Source organism: Belonocnema kinseyi, chromosome 2, assembly GCF_010883055.1.
Source record: "Belonocnema kinseyi isolate 2016_QV_RU_SX_M_011 chromosome 2, B_treatae_v1, whole genome shotgun sequence".
Classification (NCBI taxonomy): domain Eukaryota; kingdom Metazoa; phylum Arthropoda; class Insecta; order Hymenoptera; family Cynipidae; genus Belonocnema; species Belonocnema kinseyi.
This window is the reverse complement of record NC_046658.1, coordinates 162,768,329-162,793,570: the sequence shown is the minus strand read 5'-3', so window position 1 is coordinate 162,793,570 and position 25,242 is coordinate 162,768,329. Positions and strand designations below refer to the sequence as shown.

The 25,242-nt window shown below is 26.1% G+C and overlaps 1 protein-coding gene across 2 annotated transcripts in view; it reads right to left on the bottom strand.

Annotated features, from left to right (window-relative positions):
- Positions 1-20,887, bottom strand: part of LOC117167204 (glutamate decarboxylase) — a 710,722-nt gene extending 689,835 nt beyond the window's left edge. The window contains exons 1-3 of one of the 2 annotated variants that reach the window (XM_033351946.1): positions 20,773-20,887; positions 16,613-16,699; positions 16,366-16,456 (exon numbers count right to left, since the gene is read on the bottom strand). In XM_033351946.1, the coding sequence (XP_033207837.1) occupies positions 16,366-16,456; positions 16,613-16,669 (148 nt within the window). In that variant the 5' untranslated portion in view covers positions 16,670-16,699; positions 20,773-20,887. Of the gene's footprint in view, positions 1-16,365; positions 16,459-16,612; positions 16,700-20,772 lie in introns of both variants that reach the window. The other variant, XM_033351947.1, reaches the window with a different exon arrangement.
- Positions 20,888-25,242: the final 4,355 nt, after the last annotated feature.

Sequence of the window (25,242 nt, the reverse complement as noted above, 5' to 3'; positions counted from 1 at the left end):
TGAAATATTTATTTTTCTTTCTTCTGACATTTTAAAGCCAGTAAAATAAAGTCATCTGTTATCATGAAGATAGTCAGGAAAGACAAACGAGGAGAGACAGAATGAGAAAATCTCTGCCGGATTGAACTGTCTCTTTTGTGGGGTGATCATAAAGTATCCTGAGAATAAGCCAGCATTGCTTCCACCTTCCTTACTCACTGCTTTTTCTATTATGCCAACTTTTAAGCAAACAGCTTTGCTCCCTCTCACGCTTTTATTCCAAAGCTTTTCACAACCATTTCATTGTTTTAAATTTTCAAGTTGCAAGGGGATTTTAACAAATAAAGGATAACTTTTGGGTCTAAAATCTTTTAAATTATTTACCACGCACATTTTTTGTGTAGATCCTTTCTCCATCTGAACTCTGAACGTGGTTTTTGCAGTTTTCCTCTCCCCTGGCCAAACGTCCACGTGGGAGAGACTTTTTTGCAGTATATTAATTTATATTTTTGTTTCGGAATTAATCTCGTTTGTTTCAGAGTTATACTATTTGGTTAAGAACTTTAATATTTTGTAGAAGTTTCGTTTTAGTTTTGGTAGAAAATAAATGTTTGAACTGAAAAATAAGTTATTCCATTTTTTATTGAAACTGTGTCTCTTGTAACTTAAAATTCATCTTCTTTTGTAGACAAAATATCTTCTGAATTTGAAAATCAATTTTTTAGTTAAAAATACTTGTATTTTGTTAATAATTCTTTTTTTAAATATATTCATGAATAAAAAATAGACTTTTTGGTTGAATGTTGAAATATTTTCTTAAAAATTTCTTTTCTTTAGATTTATATTTGAGGGTTGCAAATTCAACTGTTTTAGAGAGAATTCGTATTTTTGGATGAAAAATTAACTCATGCATTAAAAATTGAAATTTTTCTTTGAAAATGTAACGCTTTGGTTGAAATCTTTCTGGCAGATTGAAAATTAATCTTTTCTATTGGTAAATTAACGTGATTCATTTATTTTTTTGATAGATATATTATCTTTCTTTGTGGAAAAATATCTTTTTAAACGAAATGTATTTTTTGGGTATAAATTCTTTTTTTGTGTTAAGAATTAATTTTTTTACTGAAAACGCTCCAATTCCATTTTTGGTTTAGAATTTATATCGTAAGTAGAAAATCAATCTTTTCTGTTTTAAAATTGATATATTTTCTTGATAATTCATCTTTTTACTAGAAAAAATATCTTCTTGATTGAAAAATCTACTTTTGTGGTTGTAAATTGAATGCTTTGTTTTTTTGTCGTTGATAATTAATTTTCCTCGAAGAAAATGTACAAATTTTATGTTTGGTTTAAAATTAATATTGTAAGTTGAAAATTAGTATTTTTTTATTAAGAATGTTACTGGAAAAGTTTCAAAATTCTGGATGATAATTCAACTGTTTTTTTTAATGTCTTTTTGGATTGAAAATTTAACTATTGTTGTTCAAAATTTATATTTTTTGTTGAAAATACATTTCTTACGTTGGAAATTGAACTATTTATTCAAAATTGTTATTATGATAATTTTGTGTTTTGCTGAAAAATAAATTTTGGAACTGAAAATTGAAATTTAATTCTTTAACTGGAAATTTAACTATTATATTCTTAGTCTGAATTTCACCTATAATATAATTATAAAAATCTACGTTTTGGATAAAAATACAATTCTTTGGTTAAATTTTTTAATATTTTCTTTAAAATTCATGTTGCTTTTAAGATTCATGAATCTCTTTCGTTAAAAATTCAACTATTCAGCTGAGAATTTTTGTTGCGGAGAAATAATCTTCTTTCCTCTTTTATTGTAGAAAAAATATCTTCTTGACAAAAAAACTTTCTTGTTTGAAAACTCACTGACTATTTGAATATTTGATTCTTTTCTTGAAAATTAATTTTTCGGTATGAAGATTCATAATTTAAGATGAAAATACAACTATTTAGCGGGGAATTCATTTACTTCTATTGAGAAATAATTTTCATAACTAAAAATATACCAATTTTTGGTACAAAATTTATGCATTTTGTAAAAAATCATCCTTTTTGGTAAAAATTAATTTTCTTTATTAAAAATTCATCCTTTTTAGTTCAAAATGGAACTGCTTATTTAAAAATAATTTGTTTTGGTTTAGGATTGAACAATTTCGGTTGAAAAATCTTTTTAGTTTAAATTGGACTATTTGATTGTAAATTAACTTTCTTGTTGAATATTCAAATTCTTGGGTCGAAAATTTAACTGTTTTGTAAAAAATGTTTCTTTTGAACTTGAAAAATCAACACTTTGGTAGAAAGTTAAACGGTTTGATTAAAAACTACCTTTTTGAAAATTCTTATTCTTAGTTGATAATTAAACTACTGACTTAAAAATTAAACTATCTAATTGAAAATTTAACTATTTTATCGAAAATTCGTCTCTTTTGTTATATTCAACCGGTTAAGGATTTGTTTTTAATTTTTGTTTTAAATTAGTTTTTTCTTAAATGGAATTTTAACTATTCCATTCTTGAGTGAAAATTGATGTTTTTCAATTTATTTTAAACAAATAGTTTTGCAATTAAATGTAAAGAAAGCTTGCAATAAAGAACTTTGAAATTTCTTTTTAATACTTTAAAATTGTCTGAGTACTTTTAAATTTGGACAACACAAAATGTTTTGGACTGTTTAAAAAATGTGATGCCCTACACGAAAATTTATTTTGCGTCTATAAATTACCCTTATAACACCGCCTGTAAAGCGAAGGAACTAATTCGCATCGTACAACCCCTGTGAAGGAGCTTTGATTAAAAGCAGGCCTAGAGCTAGGGTCTTGAACGCAGCTGGCGCCAAACTGCCAAACTGCCACACTAATAGTGATGCTTTAATACGACCCACATCCAAGTTGTGATGGCCTCTTATTAAAATTTTTTATATTTATTAATAAAAAATTATTTCACTTTATTATTTTTTTTATTGTTTTATTTTATCATTCAATTAGCTAATTCTTATTATCTGTTTTTATACCTAAAAATATAAAACCACAAAATACAGAACAATGAAACCAAAATATTCAATTTTCAATATTTTAAATTATTTAATAAAAATTCCATTCGCAATGAAAGTATATTTTTCCTCCAAACTAACAAATTTTTACAACAACTTCAAAATGTTTTTATTTTACCTCCATAATTTAAAAAAATCATCAAGCAAATAAAAATAATTATGGATCGTTGCCGAACTATAAAAAATTGTTTGGTGTGTTGTCAAAAGTTGATAACACGAAAAAAAACAAGTTTAATTGTTAAAAAATAACTAAATAATGCATTTGTTATTCAAGTTTGTTTAAATAATTATTAAATTTGATCGATTAATAGCAAAAAATCGGCGCTAAATAACTGGCTTCTAACTCCGTGAAATGAGCGGTATTTTATTCATAAATGCATACAATGATAAATATTTGTTTGAACAATTGTTGTTTACAATAATAAATTGATTAATGTCATCAAAATGTTTTTATTTTACCTCCATAATTTAAAAAAAATCATCAAGCAATAAAAATAATTATGGAGTGTTATCAAAAGTTGATTACACAAAAAAAAACAAGTTTAATTCTTAAAAAATAACTAAATAATGCATTTGTTATTTAAGTTTGTTTGAATGATTATTAAATTTGATCGATTAATAGCAAAAAATCGGCGCTAAATAACTGGCTTGTAAACTCCGTGAAATAAGCGGTATTTTATTCATAAATGCATACAATGATCAATATTTGTTTAAACAATTGTTGTTTAAAATAATAAATTGTTGAATGTCATCAAAATGTTTTTAATAATTTAGAAGTTAGTTATTTACAAGTATTTGCATCGAAAAAGTCAAGTTTGTACCTCCAAAAAAAGACAAATATTGCATTTGTTAATTACAGTGAATTAAACAATTATTAATTTTCATTTAGTGTGCTAATATTACAATTTTATTTCCAAGTAATATGTGATCGATTCCATAGGAAAAACTGTATTCAATCAAAAATACCTGATACGATTTTTTGTTTATAAAAATTGCTTTCAAAATGATAAATTATTTATTAACATTTACTAATTCAACTAAAAAACTCTTTTCGTCCATAAATTGTTCAAATTTAGTTCGAATCAACTGAAAAATCACCGCTTATCCACACAAGACCATTTTTATTCACTTATTTGTTTATAACAAATTCAATACAATTTCAATAGATTTTTCCCCAAGTTTTTTTTTGTTTAAAAATGATTATTTTTTCATTTAACTATTCCGCATTTTTGTTTAAATTAGTCGATTTTTTTTCTAAATTCTTCTATTTGGTACCAAATTCATGTATATTTGTGAAAAATTATTCTTCTTGATTGAAAATTCAACTACTTGCTTGAAAATTGAATCACTTTCCTAAAAATTAATTTTATTATTTGAAAATTTATTTGTTTGCTTAAAAATTCAACTATTTTGCTAGAAATTCATTTGAGGGGGGGGGGAGGTGGAAATCAATTTCTTTCGCTAGAAATGTAATCATTCCATTTTTGGTGAAAAATAAATTATTTTTTAGTTAAAAATTCAATTATAACCTATTTGTTAAAAATTCATATTTCCAGATTGAAGATTAATCATTTTTAGTAAAAAAAATTCACTATTCGGTAAAGGAATGACTTTTTTGTTAAAAATTCGACTGTTGTGTTAAAAATTAATCCTTTTTGCTTATAACAACTAAACTGGTGTTTTGAGGATTCAACTATTTTGTTACAAATTTTCTTTTTTCATGTAAATTATACTATTTTATTTCAAAGTTCGTTTTTTAATGTAGATAATAATAAAAAATTGAAATGCTTAATTGAAAGTTAGACAGATTTCCTAAAAATTCATTTTATTAGTTAAAAATTCATCTGCTTGGTTGCAAATTCTATTTTGGTGTTGAAAATCATTTTTTTAAGGTAAAAATGTAACTATTTCATTTTTGGTTGAAAATTAATCATTTGTATTTAACAGTTCAGATATTTGGTTAAAGATTAACTTATTTATTAAAAATGTATATTTTCGGTTTAATAATTCAACTTATTATTGAAAATTTTTCTCAATGGGTTAAAAATTCAACTCTTTGGTTAAAAGTCGAACTATTTCTTTAAAAATTCATATAATTAGTTGAAGGTGCCTTTTTTATATTAGCTTTGTACAAATTTTATCCTTTTTGTTTTGAAATCGAACTTTTTTGTTCAAAATTATAGCTTGGTTTTGCTTATTTGAAAATTCAACTATTAAGTTAAAAATATGTTTTCGGGGTTAAAAATAAATTTTTTAACTAAAATTCACCTATTTCATTTTTGGTTGAAAATCAATAATCATTAGTTAAAATTTTAACTTTGTAATTAATTTTTTATTTTGTTGTTCAAAATTCCACTCTAGTTCAACAATCGACAGTTTTGGTTAAGAATGTAAATGCTTTCTTGAAAATAAACTTATTTCTTTCAAATTATACTATTTAGTTTAAAATTAATTTTTGCATTAGAAAATTAATCTTTTTAATTAAAAATTCAACTATTTAGTTGAAATTTGAACTAATTTGTCAAAAATTCATTTTATTAATTGAAGATTTATCTACTTAATTTAAGATTAAACTATTTTCTTAAAATGTCGTTATTTTTGGTAGAATTAAACTATTATTGATATGAGATTACAATATTTGTTAGTTAACCCATGAACTATAACATTTTTTGCTTCTTATATTTGTGTATTGAAAATTCTATCACTTGGTTAAAAGTTGAATTACTTAATTAAAAATTAATGGTTTTGGTTAAAGATTCATATATTTGGCTTAGAATGTATCTATTTCGTTTAAAATTCGTTTTTTTTTCTGTCGAAAACTAACTTTGTCATAATAGTAAATGTAGTTGTCAACAATTTTCAGTAATTTCACCCAACTTCTCAAACTGAACCATTGAAATCGTCACTGGTTGAATCAGTATTTTAAAGTATCACTGGTCAACCAGTGAGACTTAACTGATAATCAGTCAAATTTCATTGGTTTATTTTAGGAGAAAGCAAAAGCTTTTGCGTACGAACATATAACTGCTGTACTAATTTAGCAGTGAACCTGGCTGATTAAACCAGTGAAAAAATTCCACTGAATAAACCAGTTAAATCTCGCTTCTAGCTGTTTCAACCAATGAGATTTTACTGAAAATCAGTCAGATTGCACGGGTATATTTTGAGAAGGAACAATAGCTTTTGCTCAAGACCAGATGACTACCGATACTAAGTAACTAGTGAATCTTACTAATTAAAACAGTGAAATTTAATTATAAAACCAGTGGAATTCACGAATTAAGCTATTGAGCTTAACTGATTAAGCCAGTGACAAAATTCCACTGAATGAACGAGTTAAATTTTGCCTTTGACTGTTTCAACTAGTAAGATTCTACTGGAAATCAGTGAGATTCCACTGGTACATTTTAAGAGAAAACAATAGCTGTTGCATACGACCAGAAGATTGCATATACTAAGTAATCAGTGAATCTCACTGACTAAAACAGTGGAATTCACTGATTAAACCAGTGAAATTAATGAATTAAACTACTTAACTTCACTGATTGAACCAGTGACAAAATGATACGGAATAAACAAGTTATATCTCGCTTATGGCTGTTACACTCATGAGATTTCGCTGGTAAGCAGTAAAATTTCACTGAAATACAATGAGAATTGATTGGTCTGTTTTAATAAGGAACCATAGCTTTTGCGTATGACCAGATGACTACAGATACTGAGTAAACAGTGAACCTCACTGACTAAACTAGTAAACGTCACAGATCAAACCAAAGACAAAATTCCACTGAATGAGTCAGTTAAATCTCGCTACGGGCTGTTGCAATCAGTAAAATTCTACCGGAAATCAGTGAGATTCTACTGGTATATATCAAGAGACAACAATAGCTGTTGCGTACGACCACATAAATACATATAATTAGTAACCAGTGAATTCCACTGAATCAAACAGTGAAATTTACTGATTAAACCAGGAAAATTCATCACTTAAACCAGTGAAATTCACAGATTAAACGAGTGAACGTCACTGATTGAACCGGTAACAAAATTCCACTAAATGAACCACTTTAATCTGGCTTCTGGCTGTTTCAACCAGTGATATTTCACTGGAAGTCAGTGAGATTTCACTGGTCTATTTTAACAAGGAACTTTTTAAGAAGGAATTTTTGCGTACGACCAAAGGACCACCGATACCAAGTAACCAGTGAATCTCACTGAATAAAACAGTTAAATTTACTAATTAAACCAGTGAATATCACTGATTAAACCAGTGATAAAATTCCCATTATTGGAACGGTGAAAGCCTACTGATTTTCAGTGGTACACTTCTAGCTATCTAAAATAATGAGATTTCACTGGAAATCAATGAAATATCACTGGTTTATTTTAAGAAAGAACAATAGCTTTGGGATTTAGTCTGAAAGTAAATGTTTTTCTCATTTTCGGACTTAAAACCCACAGGAGGGTTCTCCAGCATTCTTGGCTTATCTGCTCCCCGACAAAAACTATAAAAGAAGGAGGATATCAGGCTTGAGGACGGTAGATCGATGGGGCGAGATTAGCGCAATCCCACTCGAAAAAAGCCTGGGATTTCCCTTGTCTAACCGACGGCTCAGGGCAATTCAACATACGGTGCCAAATTCTTTCCCACTTTGAGAACGACTTCTCGATTATTGAAACAAACAGTTTCATTTTCACGCTTTTTTTCTTAAGTACCGTCAGGAATTAGGGTCAATTTTTTCCCTTTCTATTTTTTATTTTCATAATAGATACATTTATTGAACAAAAAGTTTTTGATCTACGATTAAGTTGATAAATATGGAAATGACAACTAGATAAGGTGCAAAAATAAAATTTTACAAAATGAAGAAAAATTTTTGTCTGCTGTAGGTTTTCTGATATAAATTTTTTTCAAATTATATTAACATCTTTTCCCTAGGTTAAAATTGTAACGGTTTTGTTAAAGGTTAACTTTTGGTTAGAAATTTATTTATTTCATACAATTTTTTTCTCTTTCTGGACTGCAAAATTCGAATTTTGGTGAAGAGATAATATCTCGGTTTTAAAAAATTCAACTGTTTTTTATAAAATTATTCCGTTTTGTTACATATTTTACTTATTTGATTAACGGTTGACCTTCTTTGATAAAACTTAATTTTTAGTTGCAAATTCACCATTTGAGTTAAAGATTCATCTAGTTGTTTAAATATTCCAATTTTTATTTGAAAATTCATCAGGTTTGTTAAAAATTAGTTTTTGGGTAGAAAATTAATCACTTTGGTTCAACATTTGTCGTTTTTGTTGAGAATCAAACTTTTTAGTTTGAAAATTTAACTATCTAGGTCAAAATTCAACTATTTTGTTGATAATTTAATTTATTTCAAATCAAACATGTGTTTTTTTATTGGAATATCAACGATTTAAATTTTTTATAATAATTTATTCTTTTCTTGAAATTTCAACTCTGTGTTGAAAAAATTTTTTTATAAGGTTTATTATGTTTTGTTCTGAAATTCGACAATTTGGTTAAAAATTCCACTATTTAGTTAAAAGTCATCTTTTTGGTGAAAAATTTTACTACTTTACTAAAATTTGAATTATTTTGTTAAAAATTTAACTCTCTAATTGACTTAGATGACAATTTATGTACTGTAGAAAAAATTCGTTTCATTTCTCAGTGTGATTAATTTTTTTTTGTTATATATAATTCTGCTATATTGTTGACGATTTCTATACTTTTTTTGAACATTCGTTTCATTTTCAGTTAAAAATTAATTTTTTACTGATAATTTAAATGATCAATTTTCGATTGGAAATTTATCAGTTTTAGTTAAAAACTCAATTATATGCTAAAAAATTATTCTTTTTTATCTGAAAATTTAAGTCTTAAGTTAAATGTAGAATTCTTTTCTTAAAAATTCATTTATTTTCTAAGATTTATTATTTTAATTAAGAAACAGATCAGAACAGATTGAAAATTTAACTATTTTACTGAAAACTGTTTTGTTTCTATTGGTTAAAAATGAATCTTTTTTGAAAATTCATATTTTCGAGTTGAAAATTCCACTTTTTTATCGGAAATCGGTTTTTTTTTGCTTAAAAATGTCGCAATTTATTAAAAAGTTACACTCATAGGTTGAAAATTAACTTTTTTGTTCAAAATTTAACTTGAAAAAAAAAAGTTTTGTTGAAAATTATTTTTTATCCGTTGCAGTTTTGATTAAAAATATATCCTTTATAAGTTGGAAATTAAATTTATTCTGTATAAAATAATTTTTCCTTCGGTTTCAAAATTCGTCCCTTTTAGTAAAAATTTAATATTGTTTGGATCAAAGTTAAACTTTTTGGTTAAACACTAATATTATTGGGTGAAGGATTAAAAATATTTTACTAAAATTTAATCTTATTGGTTGAAAATTATTTTCTTCGCATAAAAATTTAGTTATTCTATTTTTGGGAGAAAATGCAATTCTTCGGTTGATAATAATCTTCCTTGTTTAAAATTATAATTTTTTGGTTCAAAACTCGTAGGTTAAAAATGGTTTATTTCAGTTAAAAATTTGTCCTTTTTGTTAAAAATTTGAGTATTTTGTTTCGAATATCGTTTTTTGTTGAAAATTAAGTTTTTCGACTTAAAATGTAACTATTACATTTTTCGTTGAAAATTAATCTTTTTCAGTTAAAAGTTTTATTTTCTGTTAATTTATTAAAAACAAAAATAAAGATAATGAATAAAGAGAGCAGATTTAATGGGACGACTGAAAAATCCGGAAAAATAAAATTCCCGACACTGTAAAATACCCGAATTAGAAAATTCCCAATTAATAAAATACACGAATAATAAAATTAGCGAAAAATAAAAATACCGAATTGGAAAATTGCCGAAAAATAAAATTCACCAATAATAAAATTGCCGAAAAATAAAAATACCGAATTGGAAAATTCCCGAATAATAAAATTTTCGAATAGTAAAATTTCAGAATTATAAAATTCCCGAATTGCAAAATTCCCGAATAATAAAATTCCCGACAGTTTATAATATTACCGAATTGGAAAATTCCTGAATAATAAAATTCCCGACAGAAAATTCCCGATTTATAAAATATCCGAATTGGAGAATTCCCGAATTTCAACAATTAGAATTTTTTTAAATATATTTTATTGATGGCAAATACAACAATAAAATATTAGTTTCAAAAATTATTTTTAACATTTAAAATTTCGAAGCTTATTTCTTGAATTTAAAATAGCAATAAACTTAAATAAAATATTTCTAGGTAACGCAGTTTTCTTTTAATGTTTACAGTGTTTCAAAAAATCCAAAAACGTTCGCAAAGATAAAATTTTAAATTAATATATACATGCATACATATATTAAGTTATTATTTGAAAAGCTTTGTGAGGTACAGAGAAAATTTAGGGATAATTTTTTTTCTTCAAAGCGCATGTTTTTACAAATTTGGTAGGTGATACAAAATTAAATTCTTCTTTCAAAGAAAAAATTATTGCTTACATTTGTACGCTTTTTTGAATTTTCCAATTCGGATATTTTATAAATCGGCAATTTTCTGCCGGGAATTTTATTATTCGGCAATTTTCCAATTCGGTAATATTATAAACTGTCGGGAACTTTAATATTCGGGAATTTTCCAATTCGTTAATATTATAAACTGTCGTAAATTTGATTATTCGAAAATATTCCAATTCGGGAATTTTATAATTCTAAAATTTTATTATTCGAGAATTTTATTATTCGGGAATTTTCCAATTCGGTATTTTTATTTTTCGGCAATTTTATTATTGGCGAATTTTATTTTTCGGCAATTTTCCAATTCTGTATTTTTATTTTTCGGTAATTTTATTATTCGTGTATTTTATTCATTGGGAATTTTCCAAATCGGTATTTTTATTCTTCGGCAATTTTATTATTCGGGAATTTTACTGTTTTGGGAATTTTATTTTTCGGGACTTTTCAGTCGTCCCGATTTAATAACAAAAATTAATAAACAGAGCCAATTTAATGAAAATAATTTATAAACACTGTCAATTTAATAAAAATAATGAATAAAGAGAGTCGATTTATTAACAAAAAATTTTTTTAATTATTTAAAACTGGAGTCGATTTATGAAAAATAATTAATAAACAAAGTCAATTAATTAAATATAATTTTAAAAAAGAGTTTAATAAAAGTAAAGAATTAAAGAATTTAATTTAAATGTTTAATAAACGGAGTCGCTTTTTAAAAAATAATTAATAAACAAAGTCCATTTAATAATAATAATAATAATAATAATAATAATAATAATAATAATAATTAATAAACAGAGTCGATTTGCTAAAAATAATTGATAAACACAGTGGATGGAATATCTTCAGAAATACAAAGCTTTAAATTTGTGTTTGGTTTAGCTGTTTTGAATATTTGGAATTCATCCGACGGCACGATTCAGCCCTTATCGCGCCACAACATATGCCAAAATACAAATATAGCGGAGCAAAGATGAACCCTTCCACCTCCTATGGTGTGTAATCTGTCCTCAGCCAGTCGACAAGTGAAAATTCTTCAGTCTAATTCTAAATCCTCGATTACTATGCACCCTTCTACTCTCTTGTCAAAATAAACCCCCACAAAACACAAAGTGCTTTAAATTCCAAAGGGAAAAAGTTTCTGAACGTTCCTGAATGATTAGAATTTTTTAAAATTGTTTTTTTTTCAGACGAATTCCTGAATAATGAATTTGTTTATAACAGGTTATCTACTAGGGTGGTGGACATACTCTTGTAAGAATAAATAAATAAATTTATAATTTCTAATAAATAAAATAATAATCGCGAAAATGAAAGAAATTGTGGTTATAAACAATAAATAATTTTTTTAATAAACACGTTTGTTAACTTGTTTTAAACCTTACATCACTATAAGCAAAAAGCGGCCCAACATTTTTAGAGTTCAGAAAAAATCGCAACTTTTCTGCACTTGTCTAAAATAAAATACTAATAAACAATTACAAATTGTTTAAACAACTATGTAACTTTGAATTGTTACTTAGATTATACTTAAAAGCTGGATGAAATTTAGAATTTTTGAAGAAACCACAAATATTTAGCAATAATAAAAAAGAAAATAGTTATGAACAATAATATATTTCTTAAATTATTATTTTTGTTTAATTGAATTAACTAGTCACTCCAAGTGAATAGCAGACACATGTTGCAAAATTTTAGAAACAATTTCGCAACTTTCTGGCTTTACCAAAATTGAATATTATTAGCAATAATTAAAAATTGTTTAAACAGTTTATTTTGATAACTTTTTAAAATTATTTACAGCACTTTAATCAAAAATGGAACAAAAAGTGGAAAATTTTTGAGAAAAAAAATGCAATTCTCTAGCATTATTCTAAGAGAATATCAATAGTAATAATGATAAATTGTTTAAACAATTATTATATGTCAAAATTACTAAGGTATTAAATCACTTTGATTGAAAAGTAAAAAATTATTTAAAGAAACTAAAACTTTCTAGCAGTATTGTAAAATAAAATTGCTAAAAACAATAATAAATTGTGTAAAGAATTAATGTGAATATCTAATTATCAATACAAAGTAGTGATTCCAAAATTTTTAACAAATAAAAAATTTGGAAGCGAGAAAGAAAAATAATTGTATTCAAATTGTTGAACTTTATCTAAAAAACTAATTTACTGTACAAGAGTTGAATTTACAACTTTTTAAAATTTTTTCACAAAAAAATACATTAAAACCGAGAAGATTAGTTTCCTACGGAACAGGCGCAACTTCAACTACAAAAGATTAATTTTTGACCAAAAATAACATAGTTAAATTTTTAGTAACAAAACTAATTTTTAACACAAAAAGCGATGTTGCAACAAAACAGTTAAATTTTTCACCAATTTGATGAATTTTCTAGACAAATGATCGAATTTCCAACTTAACTAACGAATTTTTAACAAATAAAGAATTTTCAAGAAAATCCATTAGTTTTTAACTAAATAGGTCCATTTTCAACTAAAAAGATATATTTCAAAAAGAACATAAATTTCTGTCTAAAAAATATTAATTTTCTTTATTTTTTCTCCATTCTCAATTTTTCAATAAGAAAATCAAACTAAATCAAACACTTTTTTTGGTCATGAAAGAAATATAATTTCATCCAAATTGTTAAATTTTCAACCAGAAATTTGAGTTTTCGACAACAAATTTTAATTTTTGATAAAAACTTCATTTTTAACCGAATGGTGATATTTTTAACAAAAAAATTAGTCCCAAACCAAGAATATTAGTGTTCTACCAAATAAGACAAATTTTCGACTAGAAAAGATCAAATTCCGACCAAAGATAAAAAAGTTAATTTTTCAGTAAAAAAAAACTAATTTTCAACATAAACAACTAATTTTCATCAAAATAGTCCAATTTTCTACAAGTGCAGTGAATTTTCCAACCTAAAAACGAATGTTCATTTAAAAAAAGAAAATATTTTTATTTCAATTAATGATATTTAAAGCGAAGAGACGAATTTGCTGCACAACAATTAAATTTCCAACCCAAAAATATGAATTTTCGATAAAAGAGTTAATTTTCGAGAAAAACAGTTTTATTTTTTTTACCTGAAAGGAAGAAATTTCAAAACTGGAAATTTAATTCTCTACTAAATAGCAAAATTTTTAACCCTAAAATATGAGTTTTCATCCAAATAGTTGCATTTTCAACCAAACTGTTGCTGAAAAACTTTATTGCAAAAATTAATTAATTTTTTCCCAAACAATTTTTTATTTTTCCTGACAATTAATATTCATTTTAAAAATAAAATATTTCATAAACACAAATTTTAAAATGTTGAAAATTTAACTGTTGTACAGAAAATTAGTTTTTTAGCTAAAAATTCAAGAATTTGAATACAATTATTTTTCTTTCTTGATTGTTATTATTTTATTAGTTAAAAAATTTTTTAGTTTTTATGAAAAATTCAGTAGAGACTACTTTTTACTGGTAACTAGATATTCAAATTAAGTATTTGCACAATTTATTATCGTTTTTAGAAGTTTTCTCTTAAAATAGAGCTAGAAAGTCACAGTTTTTTCAATAATTCTCCAGTTTTTGTCCACTTTTCAATAAAAGTGATTAATGACTTTAGTAATTTTAACATAAAATAATTGCTCAAACAATTTATAATTATAACTATTAATATTCTCTAATAATAATGCTAGAAAATTGCTTTTTTAAGTAATTTTCCACTTTTTGTTCGATTTTAATTAAAGTGCGGTAAATAATATTCAATTTGAATAATGCCATGGAGTTGGGGTTTTTTCTGAAATTTTACACGATTTGAAATTAAAATGATTGATATAAAATTCAAGTGAAATTTAATCTCTTTTGGTTGGAATGTCAAATATGATATTGGTTTGCTAAGAATGATTTTTTTGAAGTTCAAAATCAAATTATATTGCTAAAAAATCATCTCTTATGGGCGAAAAGTCTTTTGCTTAAAATAAATAAATAAATTTGAACATTTTAAATATACATTTGAAATACTGTCTTATTCCGTTTATCTTTTCATTTCTGGAAACACTAAATTACGTACCTAAAGTTACATACAGTAGAAAATACATTACATAGTCAGACATGCGCACAGTGTGATAAAAGTGGAATTTTTGTTTCAATCAATTACTCACGAAAAATATTAAAAAGGACCATTAATAAAAAAATTAACGTTCAATAATAATAAGAGACCTTTATGATGAACCTAGTCTGCATAAAACTAAATTCACAAAAGAAGCTCAAAAATAATTTGATTTTCTTATTGAAAAATTGAAAATAGAGAACAAAGAAAGAAAGTTAATATCTTTTAGTTAGAAATCTATTTTCTTTTTGAAATATATCTTTTTAGTTGAAAATGGAACTATTTAGTTAAAAACTAATGGATTTTCTTGATAATTCTCTTTTTTTTTAATCCAGTTATTTGGTTGAAAATGTATGAGTTGTCTAGAAAATTTATCTTCTTCAGTTAAACTTGACTATTTTATATTAAAAAAAAGAACATTCTTCTTTTATACCTGAAAAATACGAGAGTTTAGTAGAAATTAAATTATTTGTTTGAAAAATAACTTTTTAGTTAAAATTTTATATTTGCAGTTGAAAATTTAACTATTTTGGTAAAAATAAACTATTTAATTCAAAACCAAAGTACAAATATTAAAAATTTATCTAATTAGTAAGAAATTTCATTCTCCTGTTGAAAGTTTAGTTATTTTGAAGAAAATACAAATCTTTTTACACTATTCATCTATTTTGGTAAAAAATCCTGCTATTTTTTTAAAAATTAAATTTTTGGTTCGGAATTAATCACGATTGGTCAAAAATTATAATATTGATTTGAAAATTAAAATATTTTTTGAAAATCATTTTTATTGTTTGTTGCAATTAATTTTCTTCGCTGAAAATTTAAGTTTTGTGTAATTGGTTGAAAATTGATCTTTTCTCGTTGAGAATTTATGTATTTTGCTGAAAATATGTTTTATTTTAGGTTTGAAATTATTTGTTTTTAACTTAAAATAGTTGAAAATTCCATTAATGCGTTTGAAAAAATAACTATTTAATTACAAGTTAACTTTTTTAATAACAATTTACAACTTCGATTTTAAAATTAAACTTTTATTTGGTATTTTTTTATTTAACTGTTTGGTTCAAAAGCCATTATTTTCGTTAAAACTTTACGTTTTGGATTAATGGTCTAACTGATCTGTTTTACAATCCGCTTTCTTTTTTTTTGAAAATAATTTTTTTCAAATCAAAATTTGACATACATTTTTTTTATTCAAAATGCATATTTTTTGTTTAAAATGCAAAATTAAAATGCAATTAAAATTCAGTTAAAATCACTCGATATGGTAGGGAATTAGAGCGCATCTAATAGAATTTAATATTTTACTCGAATTGATTTTATTTTTATTTAAACTTTTTTAAACAATTAAAACTAGAAAAATTCAGAAATTTAAAGCTTTTTTATAAGAACAGGCTTGTGTATTATTTTTTTTCAAATTATTCTAAAAAACATATTAAATGAAAAACAACCCCCCCCCCCACTCTACAACTTTCTGTAATTTACAGAAAATTCTTTTGATTCAAAGAACTGTTTTTTCAATTCTGATGAAAATTTATTTTGTATTCAAAATGATTTGCTTAATTTATAAATAATTTTTGCTTAAATGTAAACAATTATGTTAGGAAAATTGTTTCTTAAATTTAAGTAAAATATTTTTTTGCTTGCATTTTGTTAATAATAAAGTACTAACCTGAATATTTGAGATTGCTATGCTCCCTGGTGAGGGAGTATTGGTTTTCGGAACCCATGAGTCTGGTTGGTGAGTGTGTTCTGGCAAAATTCTGAAATTCGAAAAAAGACCCCTTTGCTGTAAATTTTTTTATAAAAAATAGCACGATATTTATCAAATTTAAAAAAGCCGAGTAAAAAAGAGGCTCTAAGAAAAATAAGAAATACATTTGATAATAAATGTGAGATGAGATGAATAATGGTCTTACATATAAGTATTCCTTGATCGCTGTGATTTTAGTGCCAATCATTTGTACATTGTCCATGTCTCTGCAGTGTCCCTCGCCTCAGTTCCTACAAATTTAATTTAATTTAATTTAATTCTAATTGAATTATAGGATTAGTTAAACTTTTAAATTTATAATTTTAATTTTTAAATAAGGTTAAATTTTTTGCGAAGCGGTTAAGGAACATCGACGAACGGCAGACAGAGCGACCAAAGAAACATGGACATTATAATGCTTTAATGATGCCTGAATCAGATAAAGATTGTAAAATCAAAATAATTTTGAAGAAAACAAACATTTTTGTTTTCCCTAGTTGCCTTATTCTCAAATATATTTATTTATATTTGTTTTTAATGAGTTATTCTATTGTTAGCTGAATTTTCGAAAATAAAGATGGTTTAAATAAATAGGTGAATTTGCAACAAAATACTTATATTTTTGTCCAAATTTTGAAATAAAAAAGGAAGATTCACAAGGAAAGGTTCAATAATTCGTATTTCATGTGTGAATGTATAAATTTTAATGCAAAACGACGAATTTTCAACAACAATATTTCGACTAATAAAAATGGCTTATCACAATAGTTTAATTTTACACCTAAATGGATTAATTTTAGATTAAGAATATAATTTTTAGTAACTAAAAACCAGCCATCGAATTTTCAACTCGTTGAAGTCAACTAAAAAAAGAATTTTTAATAAAACAGTTAAATCCTCACCCAAAATTCTGCTTTTTGAAAAAAATATATTAATTTTTTCCTAAAAAAGACAAATTTTCAAAAAAACAGATTAAATTAAATAAGTAATTTAATTTAGAACCAAACAGTTGAACATTTTCACAAAAATAATTTTTAAAAAACTATAAAGTTATATTTTCTACCAAAATATTAAAATTTCAAAACAAATGGTTAATTTAAAAACAAAAGTTTTTTTCCAAAAATGGATTAGTTACATTTTCAGTTTAAAACAATAATTTTTGATGCGAAAAAGAAATTTTCGGCCAGTTTAATTGTATATAAATAAAATAAATAATAAAAAAAAACAATTTATAAAAAATAATTAAATCCACAGTCAAAAAGATGAATTTTCAAAAAAGAAAATTAATTTTATTTCGAAAAAGTCAAATTTTTAACAAAATGCATTAATTTTCCACAACCAGTTGAATTTTTTATCAAGAACCAAATACTTGAATTTTAAACTACAATAGTTGAATTTTAAATCCAATAGTTCAATATAAAAATGTTTGCTAGTGAAAATGGAAGTTACATTTTCAGTAATAAAATATTAAATTTTCAAAAAAAAAAACGAATTTTGTATAAGTTTGTTTAAATTATAAAAGGAAAATTTGTAACAAAATAATTAAATCCATAGCCAAAGAGATGAACTTTAAAAAAAGAAGAATAATTTTAAACTGTAAAAACAATTCTTAAAGAAAATAGATGAGTTTTCCACAAAACAGTTAAATTTTCCACCAACAACCAAATACTCGAATTTTTTTATAGAAAAAGTTGAATTTTCAACCAAATAGTTGAATTTAAAAAAAAGCATAAGTTTAAAAAAAATAGAATTTTACATTTTTTAACAAAATAGATCAATTTTCTACAAAACTATTAAATTAATTAATTTTCAATATACAATCAATTGTCTTTCAGTTAAATTGGAATAAAAAGGATAAGTTTTCAACATAATAGTTGAATCCAGTCAAAACGATGAAGTTTAAAAAAAGTACATTAATTTTTTCTTAAAAAGTCGAATTTTTAACAAAATAGATGAAAACCCCCCAAAAACTAATTTTTTCTGTAAACATGCTAATAATAATTTTAATAATCTTCAAAATCCGGCCGTTTAGATTTTTGAATTTCTTTTTGTGTGCAAGTAATATTTAAACAATTAATATTGAATCTGCGTATAGTAAGAACTCATCGTTGTAAAAAATAAATATTTGTTGTTTATAATAAAAAATAGTATAAGCAGTTTCTCCAATTAAATGGTTTTTAAGAGAGAAAAATTATTATTTTTCTTTATAGAATCTTGATTTGGATAAAAATTAAATTCACGATTGTTATAAACAAATTAATATCTAAATTTGCACCGCTTGCAGTTTTCTGCATAGAAGGTCATTTTTTAAGGTTCAATGTTGCAAAAATTTTGATATCGATATTTCAATAATTTAATTAAAGAATAATAAATAATCGTCTTTAATAATAACAAATAATATAAAAAATAGGAATGAAATCCATCAAAAATCGTCTGTTGGAGTATTTTTTATACTTTTTGTTGTAATAAATAACAATTATTGATTGTTTATTGATGTATTGTTAATTAAAATTTCAGTTTCTACATATTGTGAATTGCTACGGAGAAAAATGAAACTTTATTTGAAAATCTGTTATAGCTGCAAATTTTCCTAAAAGTTAGTTTATAACAATCGTCAGTTTAATAAGGTTTATACAGAAAATCAATATTAGCTTACGTACAAGGAAACTTATTGCCGAAAAATATTTTTTCGTTGAAAAACTCTTAAAATATGAGATTTGTTAAATATATTTTTTATAAGCAACTGAATTTATTTACTTTTAACAATATTACGTAGTTGCAATTCTATTCCGAAATAGTTTAAATTTATTTAATTAGGAGGTAGAAATGTGGCCTGGAGATAACAACCAAAATTCAATAATTGTTGATATATTTATTATTAATTGATTATTAATTTATTAATAATTTATTTTAAACGAAAAAATGTACTTTATCCTACAAAATATGGTCCTTTCACAAAATACTTGAATTTTTAACCTGACAATATAAATTTTCAATAATAAAAACAAAAACCAAAAAGACGAATTCTCAACAACTAAACAAGAAGAACTTTGAACTAAAAAAATCTATTTTGAAAAATGGTAAAGTTACATTTTAGTTAAAAAAATCATTTTTAACCAAAAGAAGGCTTTTTTGCTAAACTAGTTAAGCTCTCAACCAAAGAGATTAATTTTTAACTGAAAATCTTATATAATTTTTTCCTAACAAAGTTTGAATTTTGAAACAAGAAATGAGTTTCTACAAAAAAATTTATTTTTCATTTCTAAACAAATAAATTTTTTACTAAAACGGATGAGTTTTTAACAAAATCATTAAATCCTTGACCAAAAAGTTGCAGTTTTTATCCAAAAAGAGGATATTTATGTTAAAACCGATGAGTTTTTATTTAAAAAACAAAAAAAAATTTTAAACAAAGAGTTTTTTTAACTGAAAAGAATGAATTTTTAATAAGATAGTTGAATTCTATTCAAAATAGTTGCATTTTTATCCAAGAATGATGAAATCTTTTTTAAAACAGATAAACTAAAAAAAAAATTTAATTTTTACCCAGAAAAGATTTCAGTTCTCTTTTCAACATCAAAACATTAAATTTAAACAAATAGTAAATTTCCCACAAAGCAGCAGAATTATTAATCTAATAGTCGCATTTTTATTCACGAAAGATAAATTTTTTATAAATAGGTGAATTTCTAAATTAAGAAGACAAATTTTCAAAAACAGAGGTGAATTTTTCATCAGCAAAAAATATAAATTTTAAACGAAAGAGTAATGGTCCACGAAAAGGGTTGAATTTCTAACCCAATAAAATGTTTTTTGACAATACACTTTAATTTTCAACCAAAAATGATGTTTTTTTAGGAGATCGTTAAATTTCCACTCAAATCATAAAATTTATAACTAAAAAGATAATCTTCAGGAGAAAATTTTTGCGAATTTGTAAAAATTACGTACATGACTGAAGGACCCCTCCCCCTACCGTAACAAATCGTAACAAAATGTTACGACCCTCCCCCCACCCTCCACCTTGAGCTGAAACGCAATTTCAGAATGGTCTTTAATCAATATATAAAGAACTTTGTCAACTAAGATGTTCCAAAACAAAGATGCAAGATTCAAAATTTAAAGTGCAGTCTAGTTCGATTTATATTCGCTATCAGTTTAAATATTATTGCGCAGAAATAATTGGAAAATCCAAGCTAGTCAGCTTTTTAAGAATCTAATAGTGATCTCTTCTAAAAAAAAATTATCTAAATGCGTCAAGAAATAGAGCTTCTAGAGAATTATGAATATTAAATTTCGGGTTTGGATGACTTTTTTTAACTCACCTTTTTCAACCTTTTTGATAGGGCTTGTTGGGATTCAGCTGGGAATCTTAAGGGTGGCTCAATCGGTGCGTCGACGGCGACGGCGACGAGGGAGCGAGTTTTCGACGACGGGCTTTGGGGTGGTTTCCGCGGGACTGCGACTGACGACGCCTGGCACTGTCGTGTCTCGGCCTGGGGTTGGCCTGACCCAGTTTCCGCGAGCTTGCGGGGGATGATTGTGGAGAGGCGTGGTCGTTTAAATAAGGGTGGGAAAGCACGTGGGCGTCGAGCGGGCGGACCTCCCTTGAACCAATAGTTGGCCTCCGCGTGACGTCAGAGGGGTGTTTTCACCCCGTTGAACGAGAGACTGCAGAGGGTTACCAGTGTGAGTACAACGAAGGATCCGGAATTCCATCACAGGCTGGCATAGTATAGGTATGTAGTTATATATAAGTATCTGTCTACGCACGAGTTCAAACACCTACTACTGGATTTTCTTGAAATTCCGGCTCTCTATTTTACTTCATAGTACATGTTGTCACATCGTTTGGTGCTTTCTGAAAGAATTATCGATGCTGTTTGTTCATCAAGTGTCCAAAGAAGTGCTAGGGAGAAGGATACAACTACCTGATCTTCTGGAAATTTAGAAGATTGCCTATATTGGCTGTTGGTGCTTGTTTAAATAATTGTCCATGTCGTTTGTCCATACACTGTCCAAGGAAGCGTGAGAAAGGAGGATATCACCTACTGGTTAAAAATTAAATTACTGGTTTAAAATTCCAAATATCGCCGGTCCGATCACCCTACTCTATTGTAGGATAGGCGATGCGATAGTGAAGATTTAAAGAAAATGAGGTATTAGGTAAAATCCTTCTGTTTCATGCTACTTTGAACAGTGGATAAAGCATCAGGTTTATTCATCCACTGCTCGAAGAAGCTCGAGAGGAAAAGATATCTAAATATTTTTTTTTTAAATGTCGAAATTCGCCTATCCTAAAATACAGTACATTTCGTTTATTCATCCACTTTTCAAAGAAACGCGAAAGAAGAAATCATCTACTATCTGCTTTTATTAAATTTTCAACCGTCGCCTATGCTATCACATTACTCTATTGCAGAATAGGCGATTCTCAAGATTTAAAGAAAATAAGGCAGTAAGAGATAACTTTCTTTTCCATGCTTCTTTGAACAGTGGATGAAACATCAAGTTTGTTCATCCACTGTTTAAAGAAGATCAAGAGCTTGGGGGTGGGGGGAAAGGATATTTCCTACTGTGTGATTTTCTTAAAATTCTAACCATCGCCTAACCCACCATACTACTCTATTGTATAATAGGCAATGCGATAGTAAAGATTTAAAGAAAATGAGGTATTAGGTGATACCCTTCTGTTTCGTCCTTCTATGATTAGTGGATAAAGCACCAGGTTTATTTATCCACTGCTGCAAGAAGCTCGAGAGGAAAGAATATCTAGCTATTTTTTTCGAATGTCGAAATTCGCCTATCCTAAAATACAGTACATTTTGTTTGTTTATATACTGTTCAAAGACGCCTGAAGGAGGACATCACCTACTACCTGATTTTCCTGAAATTTCAAATATCACCTATCCTACCACACTACTCTATTTTAGGGTACGCGATGTTCAAGATTCAAGAAAAATGAGAAAGCAGGTGATATCCTTCTGTTTCATGCTTGTTTAAACAGTGAATGAAGCATCAGGTTTGTTCATCTACTGTTGAAAGAAGCTCGGAAGACGAGGGTATTTACCTGTCTTTCATCAAATGCCAAACTTCGCCTAGTCTACAATGCAATACATTTTGTTTGGTCATGGATTTTCCAAAGAAGTAAAAGAGAAGGATATCACCTACTCTCTGATTTTCCTAAAATTTCAACCATCGCTGAACCTACCACACTACTCTATCGTAAGCAAGGCGATAGCCAATATTTAAAAATTAGGTAGTGGTGATTCTTTTGTTTCGTGCTTCTTTAAACAGTGGATAAAGCATCAGGTTTGTTCATCCAATGTCCGAAGAAGTACGAGTGAGTAGGATTATCAGCTACTAACTTATTTTTTCAAAATTGCGACTATCGCCTCCTACCTCACAATGGATGCACCCGCTTCGCTTGGGGTTTGCTGAAAGAAGGATGTCACTCGAGCAGGATCACTATCCTAAGGAACAATAGATTATATATATACCATGTACTGGGGATAACGTGTCTCAAACAGGAAAACAGACCAGTAAAGTTGAATGCGTTTCATGAAAGCAATGAGGACTAGATATTACAAAAGCTTTGTTATTACCTTCCACGCCTTTCGCGCCTTCCTGAGCTTTTGTCTTCGCAATATAAATCTCGTCAGAATTGGATTTAAAAGACGTTCTTAACGGATCAATAAAATTGCATAGTCAATCACTTGTTAGAAATAATGACTTTGAGTATTTAGGTATCGTATGGTATATAAGTTTTTTTTAGAATATTTAGGTATTTTACGATATTCAAGTATTTTAGGGTACTTAAGTATTCGAGACATAACTGGGTATTTAAGGTATAGCCAGATACTTACGGAATGCAAATTTATGGCATTTATTGTAATAATAAATAATTTGGTATTCAAGGTATTTGAGGGCATAAAAGTATTTTAGGATGTTTAAGTCTTTCAGAGGATTTAGGTGTCTTCGAACACTTAAAAAGGTATCTTGGGGTATTTTAGGTATCTCAAAGTATTAAATTGTCTAAAAGTATTTTCATGTACGTAAATACTTGAGAGCATTTCATGATTTTGCGATATTCATGTTTCTTTGGGTATTAGAGTATTTTAGGGTATACAATATTTTTGGGTATTCAAGTGTTATAGAGTATTTAAGAATGTTTTTGTATTTTAAGTACTTTATGGTATTAAATTCTCTCAGGGTATTTACCTATTTGAGTGTAATCAATTGTTTAAAAATATTAAAGTATCTCAGAGGATTTATTTATCCAAGGGGATTTAGGTATTTTAGGTACTTAGGTATCGTCGAGTATGCAGATATTTTGGGGTATTCAAGAATTTTAAGGTTTCATATTATTTTATGATATTCAGCGAATTTAAGATATAAAGTCTTTTTGGGTATTTAAATGCCCTAGAGTATTTCGGCATCTACAGATTTAAGGATATTCCATTATTTTAGAATATTCAAATATCTTAGGGCATTAAACTATTTTCAAATATTTAAAGTATTTTGGGGTATTTTAGTACCTTCAAATATTTAGGTAACTAAGGGTGTTTTAGATATTTTAAAGTATTTAATTTTCTGAGGTTATTGATTTATTAACAGGTAATCAATTATTTTGCGATAATTAAGTATCTTAGACAATTTAGGGATACTAAGGGACTTAAGTATTCAGGAGTGTTAAAATATGTAGAGTATTTAAGTATTTAATAACATTCTATTATTTTACGATTTTAAAGTATTTTAGTATTTTATGATAAATCAAGTATTTTAGGGTATTTAAGTTTTTTAGGGTATATAATTATCTCAAGGTATTTGAGGGATCTCATGGTATTAAATTATCTAAGGGTATCTAAACGTTTATTTAATCAAGTATTTATGATATTTAAGTATCTTAGAGAATTTTGAGGTCCCGGAGGATTAAAATATTTTAGTATATTGAAGTATTTCAAGGTATTTAAATATTTCAACGCATTGAAGTATTTTATCGAAATAAAGTATTTTAGGGTATTCAAGAATTTCAGAATATATGTTTATGTCAGGGTATTTGTACATTTTACATTTTTCGAGTATTTCACAGTATTTGAGGATATAGAAGTATTGTAAGGTATTTAAGTACTTTGGGATAAATAAAGTAATTTCGGGTATTTGTTTGTTTTAGATTATTTAGGTATCTTAGAGTATTTTAGGTATCTCGGAGTATTATATTTCAGGGTATTTAAACGTTCAAGTTAGTCAGTTATTTATGATATTTAGGTGTCTTAGAGAATTTCTAGGCCCCGGAGAACTGAAGTATTTTAGGATATTGTAATATTTCAAGGAGTTAAAATATTTTAAAGTATTGAAGTATTTTAAGGTATTTAATATTTCAGGATATTCAAGTATTTCAAGTTGCCTAAATAATTTAGAGTATTCAAGTAATTTATAGTATTAAATTATCTCAGTGTATTCGAGAATTTTAGAAAATTAAATGATGTTATGTTACTTAAGTATTCTAAGGTATTTGAATATTTTGTTGTATTCGAGTATTTTGCAGTATTGAACTATTTTAAGATATTAAAATATTTTCTGTTTTTAATGTTTTTTCTGGTATTCAAGTATATTATAGTATTTACATATTTTACGGTATTAAGGTATTTAGGTTATAACTTGGCAAATAGGGTATATCTAGATTATTAATTAGTTTTTAAATAATTTGCACAAATATTTTCAGTTTAAAAAAATGTAATCAATACATTTTTTGCAAGTTCCACCAAATTTTGTAGATAATATATTCGCAAATAA